General features: G+C 24.1%; 1 protein-coding gene and 2 non-coding genes across 3 annotated transcripts; 2 read left to right on the top strand and 1 right to left on the bottom strand.

The window, feature by feature from the left end:
• The first annotated feature begins 691 nt into the window (after window positions 1-691).
• Window positions 692-3,092, top strand: LOC126901363 (BTB/POZ domain-containing adapter for CUL3-mediated RhoA degradation protein 3-like). The gene is made up of 5 exons (XM_050677770.1): window positions 692-988; window positions 1,071-1,330; window positions 2,278-2,330; window positions 2,413-2,620; window positions 2,675-3,092. The coding sequence occupies exons 1-5, from the start codon at window positions 820-822 to the stop codon at window positions 2,894-2,896; spliced, it is 912 nt and encodes a 303-aa protein (XP_050533727.1). The 5' UTR covers window positions 692-819; the 3' UTR covers window positions 2,897-3,092.
• A 2,010-nt stretch (window positions 3,093-5,102) lies between these two features.
• LOC126903385 (5S ribosomal RNA) lies at window positions 5,103-5,221 on the top strand. Its single transcript, XR_007703483.1, has one exon. It is a non-coding gene; the product is annotated as a 5S ribosomal RNA (ribosomal RNA).
• Window positions 5,222-5,548: 327 nt separating this feature from the next.
• LOC126903384 (5S ribosomal RNA) lies at window positions 5,549-5,667 on the bottom strand. Its single transcript, XR_007703482.1, has one exon. It is a non-coding gene; the product is annotated as a 5S ribosomal RNA (ribosomal RNA).
• Window positions 5,668-9,999: the final 4,332 nt, after the last annotated feature.

Here is a 9,999-nt window from a genome sequence, read left to right as displayed (position 1 = left end):
AACCTATTTTCTATTGGATTAGTTTATTATTTGGACTACATTTTAAGTAATAAAAAATTCTTGTCTGAGTTATTAGATAATTTGTGTTTGTCATATAAATAACTTATTTATAGAATGTATTATTCTCTAATTTAATGAGCAATTGTATTAAAAATGGGAATGTTATTTTTTTTTATAATTTAAAATTATTTTCTTTAAACATTTTCACTTGTAATCAATTTATACAGAAAAGTGAATGGTGTTTTTTATTTTCATAACCCCACATGAATAATTTATACCTCTATACTTCTGACATCATTATTTAAATAACATTAATTTCGTAAAAATTTATCTAAAAATTAAATATAGTTAAGCCAGTATTTACTAATAGTACTTCAAAGAGATAAATAAAATATTACAACTCTAAAAACTATTCTAATCGTTCTGACAAGTAGTTGATTTTTAAACTTTCCCTCAAAGCTTTTTATCTTCTTCAAATGTTTGAAAAAAAATTTTAATTCGCTTATATTTTCAAACATTTATTTTTTATTAACATACTCTTAAGTAATAGTAAAAACGTGACTGGACCTAAATATTAATGAATACTATTACTCAGTACAGATGGTATACTGAATAATAATATTACGCTATTTGTTACGTTATTTAAACGAAATGATATAAATAAATGATAACATATATTTGTGATAATAAATTTGTAAAAATTGTGATGTTTATAGTATTTCTATGTTTATGACTGCGACGTAAAAGTTTTCATTATGAGATGTTTTTAAATTGATATTTGATTTATAATTTACGTTTTTTACTTATTTTATTTTTTCGATGGGTCTACTAAATGAAACTAAACAAGAAGTTTCTAATTATGTCAAGTTAAATATTGGTGGTTCTCTATTTTATACAACTGTAACTACACTTACAAAATTAGACTCCAAACTTCGAGAACTTGTTTTAACAGATTCTGGAAATGTTTCACAATCATCTGAATCAGAAGGTAAGTTTATTTATGATGGGTAATATTCATTATTTTCTTAAAGAATTTAATCAAAAATGAAACTTTACACTTTTAATGTTAGGTTGGACTTTCATTGATCGTTGTGGTAAACATTTTGGTACTATTTTGAATTTCTTGAGAGATGGTTCAGTTCCTCTTCCAGCATCTTGTGTTGAAATATCAGAAATACTAGCTGAAGCAAAATACTATGGAGTAGTTGAACTATCTGAAGCGTGTGAACAAGCCTTACAAAAAAAGAGAAACAAAAATACAAATATTACATGGGTTACGTTGACGACATCTCAAAATGAAACTCAAAAATTGATATCTGTTAGTTCGAAGGTAATATTAATAAAAGTTTAACTATACTAAAACATTTACAATTACAGTTATATATTGTCAGGTACATAATAAAACCTTTTAAGTAACTTTGAATTTTAAAGAAGAAGCAAAAATCTTTTTGATTTTGCATATGCATTTGCTTTTGTAAATAACAAAAAAGATTTGAGTGTTTATACGATAAATTTACAATGAAATATTTTTTCTTGAGAGGTCAGTAGACATAAAAATATGATATATATTTATTAAAATAAATATATAAGTAAATAAAAATTTTGAGTTATGAGGTTTTGCTATAACTTACAATATAAATAGATTGCATAATATTTTTGATATATTTCATACTGTATTCAAATTTGTATTTCAACTATATTTGATTTAATTTGAAATAGGTCAATTTCAATTATATGAGTTCTTGTCATTAATTTGAATTTTATGTGAATCAAATAAATTAACTATAACTGTCAATATGATATATATATATATTTTTTTATTTAATAATTATGACAAAAAAACTGAAATATGTTTTGTTTCTAAAAAAATGATATAATTAACTTTTGAATATTGTTACATATAAGTTAACTCTACAATTCATTATCTTATGTTGATAGTTGATATCTTTTCAAAATCTTTCTTTTATATTTGTGTGCATTTATCATTCAAAAAAATTACAAATTATTTTAACTAACTTTTTAGTTTTTACATTGAAAATATTGATTATTCTTAGAGTCATAAAATTAAAAAGTAAAAAATGTATGAATATTAATATTTTTTGTAATTTATACCTGAAAAGTCATGTTACTACATTAATATATAATAATAGTCAATTAGTTTAGTATAATCCTATTTATATGTGTTATTATAAATTTATATTTTATATGCATTTACCTTACTGCTATTACTTTATTTAAAAATATTTGACAGATGAAAATAGTTTTTTTCTGTTTCAGCCCGTAGTGAAATTTGCTATTAATCGACATAACAATAAATATTCTTATACTGGGTAAATATTTTATTTTATGATATAATATATTGTTATTGTTAGAGATGTTAAATGTTAACTGTTATTTAAACTAACATTATAGAGCTTCTGATGATAACCTATTGAAAAACATTGAACTTTTTGATAAATTAGCCGAGAAGCATAGAGAACGTGGTTTATTTATTAAGGACGTGATTGGATCTAATGAAATTTGTTGCTGGACTTTTTATGGCCCAGGAGGTGCTGTGAAAAAAGTAGCAGAAGTCTGTTGTACTTCAATAGTTTATGCAACTGATAAGAAACATACAAAAGTCGGTAAAATACTTTTAAATATTGTACCTATTTCTAATCTGCTTGGATTTTAGGTTGATTTTCCTGAAACACGTATTTTAGAAGAAACTATGAATGTGATGTTGTTAGATACTAGAGCAAATAAATCGATTCAAGAAAATGAATTAATAGAAGCAACGTCAAGTTCCAACAGTAGTTGCCACTGTTCGTGTTCAAGTCAGTGGTCAGATACTCAATCAAATAACAGCATTATAAGTACTTTTAAAAATAGTTTATCTTTGAAGAATGATTTATAAAAATTCAAATAAATATTGTTAAATTGAATAAAACATTGTGTAAGCTGTTGTATATATTATTCATAGACTAAACAACAGATTTATCTGATTACTTAATAAGATTATATGAATTGTTTCCCTAATATCTTTTATTTATAGTGTATTGCATAATCATTTATACATATAATTGCTTAGTAATGTATGACTAGTAAATTATTTAAAAAAATTAATAGATAAATGAAAAATGTTTGTAAATTATTGTTTAATAATCAAGTTTTTTTTAATGTGATAATTTTTAAAATTTATATGTGCTTTGTTTTGTAATAAAAAGATTTTTCAATAACACAAGCTTGTTATGACAATACTTTTTCAAATTTCTTTGTGTCATTAACATATTAATATTTTTAATTTAATTTTAATATAGTATATCTAGTATCATAAGTGACTCATTATTTTTGCAAAGCAAATAATTTTTCAAGTGATATAATACTATCTAGTAAATATTGTTCCTTAATGGTTAATAAATGCGCCACATAAACTAGTAAAAAAAAAGTAATTAGTATCTCAAAATAGTTCTTCTTATGTTCCTTTCGTTAAAGAATAATAAGAGGGATACATATTACTTACACCTTTAACTTAATGATTTGAAATCCAGTGTTTTACCATTTTTTTAGGTATTCCTTAATATTGACATTAATAACAAATATATTCATTTTTTTTAGTTGTACATAATTAATATATAAATCTTGATTTATGAACTTAAAACTATTTTTAGAACCATCCATAATTTTGTAATGGTATTAAATTAAATTTTTTTAAAGGTAACATAAATTTGACTAACTTATAACTAATAATAATTTTGAAAATATTCCTTTTAGCTTCGATGCGAAGCTGAGAAGGTATTGCTTTTACTATGATGTGTATTTTTTTGTGTCTGTTACCACTTTTTGTCAGCTCTCACCGAACTGATTTCTTTCAATGATACGTCTAAAGATCACAAATTGTATCTAGTCGAAGTCACTACCCTCAAAAATTGAAAAAATTTCCCTCTTTTCCCGTAAATGGGGGAAATCTCCAAAAAATTACAAATTTAAAAATCGCTAATTTTCAACATTTTTTCAATTTTTTTTACTTAAAATTGCTATAACTTTTTTATATAGATGCATGATATCATTATCTTTCATTTGGTATATTTTTTTTTTATATCTGACCTTTTACCTGCCCACAGGGGGGAATTTAAAATGACAACTTTTTCACAAAAAATTAATTTTTTCAATTTGACTTTTGATAGTGTTCCGGAAAGTCTGACACTTTTATATATATCTTAAATTAAAGCTAATGTAATCTACTTTATTATGTAAAAAGAAAATTTCGGACTTTATTTTGCCTTCACGGTGAAAATGGCTACCTAATGCTATTTTTGTGTGAAAATTTTCGATTTTGTATTTAACATATTTAACTTTATTATGCTATAACTTTTTGAAAAATGTATGGATCAATACAATTTTTTCATGAGAAGTAGTATTTATATACATCTTTCATTTGACATACTTTATCTTAATCAGGATATAAATAAGGAACTAGCAGATTATGTAGCTTTTGGAATAATCCACCAATTTTTTAAAATAAAACACTATCTAAAGATTTGCATCGAAGCGTTTTTTTTTTTACAGTGATTTTAATCACTGTCAGATATCATTATACTTGATCCAACTATGCCACGTCACCACTGTGCCGCGACCCCCCTGTGCTGGGTTTTTTAAAATTTTTTTTCTTAAAACTGTCATAACTTTTGAAAATGATCAAATCAATATAAATTTTTTTTATAGATGCACGATGTCTTTACTTATCATTTCGTATATTTTATATTCAAACAAATTTCGGAATATGAAATGAATAGAGAATTAAAATTTTTAGTAGATTTATGAAGAAAAAAACACTGTTCAAGAGATTTACACTCTATAATATAAGTTATGTATTAATATGCAATATAAATATTATATTATCATAATAAATTTACATATGTGTAAATATATAAGTTTTTTCTAAAAATTTTCTTTGTCTCTTAGGTCAAACTTAAGTTATTTTATAGATAATTAAATCATAAACCAACCTAATAGAAAATTACCCCTACATCCCTAGCAGTATAGAAATTTTTCATAGGGAGACGGTAAATACATCACGTAAGTAATACAATATAAATTTGTAACAAAACAAACTCGTAACTGCCAACGACCATACCACGTTGAATACACCAGTTCTCGTCCGATCACTGAAGTTAAGCAACGTCGGGCGTAGTTAGTACTTGGATGGGTGACCGCTTGGGAACACTACGTGCCGTTTGCAATTTTTAAAATTTTTTTTTCACTTTTTGCTTCTATTTCTTAATAACTTAAAAAATAATTTAAACTTAATTTTTCTAAGATATTCATTAGTTAAATGTATTATGGTATTATTTTTTAGATCGAATTTTTAAAGAATCTTAATTTCAAAAATGCAGTAAGTTAGATAGGGATTTGAAATATAGTATATATTTTTTACGAACACAATAATTTATATTAAATCCTAATTAAAAAAAACAATTTAAATATCTGGTGAATTAAATTTCACGATTTAAACTTAAATCTCTTAAATAGTGTAAAAGGAGTATCATTTTTCGAATAATTAAAAAATTGCAAACGGCACGTAGTGTTCCCAAGCGGTCACCCATCCAAGTACTAACTACGCCCGACGTTGCTTAACTTCAGTGATCGGACGAGAACTGGTGTATTCAACGTGGTATGGTCGTTGGCAATTACGAGATTGTTTTGTTACAAATTTATATTGTATTACTTACGTGTTTTGACGTATCGTTGAAAGAAATCGGTTCATTGAGAGCTGACAAAAAGTGGAACAGACAAAAAAAAAATCACATCATAGTAAAGTCAGAGCTGAGAAAATAAATGATAGTCACAAAAAAAACCATATCATAAAATAATTTTAATATGAATAAGAAATTTCTTCTCACAAGCTAAAAGACATTATAGTAAAATTAATTAACTTCTCAGCTTTGCATTAAAGCTAATATTATGATGGCATAGTATTGCAAAAACAAAAATAATAGGAGTCATAGAAATATATATAATTTAAGAAATTAAAAACGTTGAGAAACGATAAAAATGTAAAAAAAATTATTACACTCAAATTGCAAAAATCAATGAAACATTCAAATCTGATCCCAAGACGGCGTTTGTAAATATTTAGATTTGGTTTTAAATCTGAAATGATTATTCTAATATTTTAGTTACGATTACAAAAAGTGCTGGGCTTAATGAACATATAATACTTGTAAAATTTCTTATTGTGCAAATTAAATAATATTTAATCTAATTATTTGTATATTATATAAATATAATATGGAATAAACTCATTTTTATCATGGCAAAGTTACTATTTTTGATATTTAGTAAAGCTTCAAGTGATTAGGAGACTAATTTAAGACTTGGGGTGGTAAATAACTCCTGCCGCCCCTTTATACCCCCATAATATTTGCTTCATACGCATCAGGATAATTATATAATTAAATCTGTTTATGTTAAGTAAGTTAAGTATTTATTAAGATTGACTATGAATTATATATGACTTATAAATTATGATCACAGTATAAAGACATATATAAATCACAATCAATTAATTAAACTTTAAACAAATAATTCAATAAAAAGTAAGTTATAATTAACAATAATTTTGGTATTTAGGTTAAAACCTCGTATTTATAAACATTCTTATACTAATATTATTATATGTAAAATTCGCACAAAGTGACATTATTAACATTAGACATTACAAATTATCAAAAGTATAACATCTAACAATTAATCCAAAAAATAAATAAATAAATAATTCATAAAAAATTATCAATTTCATATATGAAATAGTCCTGAGAGTATCGTCAAATATAATAAATTATAATGAAATAAATAGTAAATACTATGCTAAATTAAAATTACAATATAATACTTAAATATTTAATTATGTATATTATTTACATTAGTTAATACGTAATAGGTAATAATTTTACAAACTAATAAATTTATCACATATAAATGAATATAAAATTAAAAATAATGTTGACTAAAAACTTAATATTACTCTTATATATTTATATTTGTTTGTTTTAAAGTTATAAGATTTCAAAAATGTTAATAGAGGTAAGTAAGATTTTGATATATTTAGTGGCACCTGATATTTTCAATTAATCTATTTAAAATAATATTATTTATGTATTATACTTAGAATTTATTTGTAGTTGAATTGTCATTCGAAATTTTAAAATTGTAGTGAGTATCATAGCCGATTGATACTGATATTGTTTACCTTAAAAGTTCTTAGAAGTTTGTCAATGACATAGTGTAAGATGTAGCAGCAGCAATTGTGGTCAATATCAAAATATGTGAAGATGAACTTTTATGTCCTTGCGACTTATCCCAGGGTGTTACAGGCTCCCTGTAAATTTAATTGAGTGCATTACTAAATATATGCTGAAAATTGATTAAATGAAAAAACTAGACTCATATTTAAGGGATAGTGTAAAAAAACAACTACCGTCGTCAAACATTTAGGTTAGGTTGGAATGATATGATAAAAAAAAAAAAATAAGAGTTTCAATACAAAGAAATTAAGTTTTTCCTTGAGAAAATTTTAGTAAATAGGAGTCCGCATAAAATATTAATTAAAATAGTATTAGTAAGAAACGTAAAATATTATACTATATAATACACAGTTTGATAAATTATAACACATTATATATGTAATTATGTATAAAACTAATGTTTCATTTTTAAAAAAATGCAGCAATAATTTGACTCTTGGCTACTTAATTTATTTATCAAGCGTATTCTAAAAGGTATTTGTATTATAAAACGTATGCAAGTAATATAAATAAGGAAAAAAGTACGATACATTTTATAGATAAATACGAGTTGAGTATAATAATTTATACTACTTTTTAAAATTAAATAGCCTTTATAAGCATATAATATTTAAAAGCTATTTTTGTTGATGAGGTTCTTTTGATCTGAACACTCAAAGAAGGTGAAAATAATAAATTAAGTACTCTGTTAAAGGTTTCTTTCACTAAGGTTTTGTACCATAAATGAACTAACAGTATACAGCTTATGTTTATTTTATATCAACATAATATTATAAGTCTATCTCAATAAAGTTGAATAAATTGTGAGAAATGTAAAATGTTAAAACTAAACCAGTTGTTATAATATGCTTAGGTGTAACTTCTGACTGAGGCAAAGAGAAAAATTACTCAACTAAAATAAATTTACTATCGAATATAACATCAATTTCTTTTTTAATATTTAATCAAGAAATACTACTTTCTTGGTTATTATTGTTAATAAAATCTAATTGCTTAACAAAAAGATTCGATGATAGTTTTAAATTTTAATTTATCACTAAATATTAGATTTAATATTCAGATTTACTATTTTAGATTAGATTATTTTTAATAAAATAAAACGTTTTAGGAAAAAATCAAATAGATTTGTTTAATATTTTTTTTCGGTTATTTTGAAACCTTGATTGATTTCACAAACTTTATTTTAAGCGTCTGTCATGCACAGCTGGTTGGCTAAGTGGCTATTAATACACGTTGCTATACATTTTCGGTATTATGAAATATGACTGACTTAGTTTTGCTAAAAAATAATCAGGCTTTAATAAAAATGTAAATGTAATGAAATCCATCTTCGTAAATAAGGAAAATTTAATCGCTATGGGGCTTGTGGTCAACTTTTTTCATTAATTTAATATTCATTTTTACGGGAAAAAGTTATTCTTAAATATTTAACTAGCACATTAAAAAAAAAAATGTTAACATTTTAATTATCCTTACTAACTAAATTCATAATATTAAATAAAGGTAACAATTAGGTAAATAATTAGTATTTATAAAAGCTTAATTAAAAACGGAATTTGGTAAATTTAGAATATATTTATAAGCGAATGGTATAAAACAAATTTAAGTTGATTTTACATTTGTTATAATTTATAGTTATCGTTTTTATTTTCAATGACTTTAAGACCATTTAAAGTGTCAAAACTATGAAACTTTATAATTTCTCTAAATTTTGGGTCAACAGTGTTAAGTATAATGCCATCTATTGTTAGATGATAATTATCAAAGTTTCACTACAGGAACTTTATTCACGCTATTATGCAACCTTATTGTGTACATTAGATTAAAGTAGTAGTATAGTCTAATGTAAGCGATTACACTAAGAATATAACAGAGGAAAACGGCTCACTCTAATGAGACCAATCTAGACCTTTGATGTGGAATAGAGAAAGGTGGTTACGTGTCTGTGAGATTAGGGGACGTCGAGTATGATTAATGTTAAATCTTTGACGTTTTGACTATATTGTGGTTAAAGGGTAGGAACTGTTTTAAATTGGTTTTGTGCTCTCTTCTGGTTGTTATTTTTAAAAACTGCATTATACTTTATAGTTATATTGTACCACTATATGATTTTGAAACAATAACAATGTTCAGTTCATACTTAGTCTTTTTTTATAACCGCATTTACTTTTAGAACTTTAAAAGCAAAAACTCTTTTTTGTCAAAAAAATATATTGTGCAAAAAGTAATTTATCAATGGAAGTTGCAAAATGTTTATTATTTAAATTATCAACGTCTGCAGAACTTTATGATCTGTATTACTACTATAATTAGAATGAAAAAAATACACTATGACTTGCATAAATGGTTGGCATCTTGTTAGTATAGATGTCATAATTTTTAACAAAATGACAATTAACTTAACAATTGTAAGACATTATTAATATTTTGTCTGGAATTCGCTTAAGTGTTGGCAATATGTTGTAAATAAAAAAAGATACATAAAAATATCTACAAAGACTAAGTATCGCACTGATAAAAAATTAGAAATATTCTTTACTTAGCAACACTCTAGATAAATGTTTATTAGTAAATCTCAATGGAGGTTCTATAATTTACACACTTATCAGACATCTGCTGAAATTATGTGTTCATAATCCATTGAACGATAATAGTCCAAAAGTATAAATTATAACAATAACATAACTTTATATTATTTATATCAAAAAGTGGA

The sequence above is a fragment of the Daktulosphaira vitifoliae genome, unplaced genomic scaffold, assembly GCF_025091365.1.
Source record: "Daktulosphaira vitifoliae isolate Bord-2020 unplaced genomic scaffold, ASM2509136v1 Scaffold_3, whole genome shotgun sequence".
Taxonomy (NCBI): domain Eukaryota; kingdom Metazoa; phylum Arthropoda; class Insecta; order Hemiptera; family Phylloxeridae; genus Daktulosphaira; species Daktulosphaira vitifoliae.
Note: the sequence above shows the minus strand (reverse complement) of the source record. Positions and strands in the feature narration are given on the sequence as shown.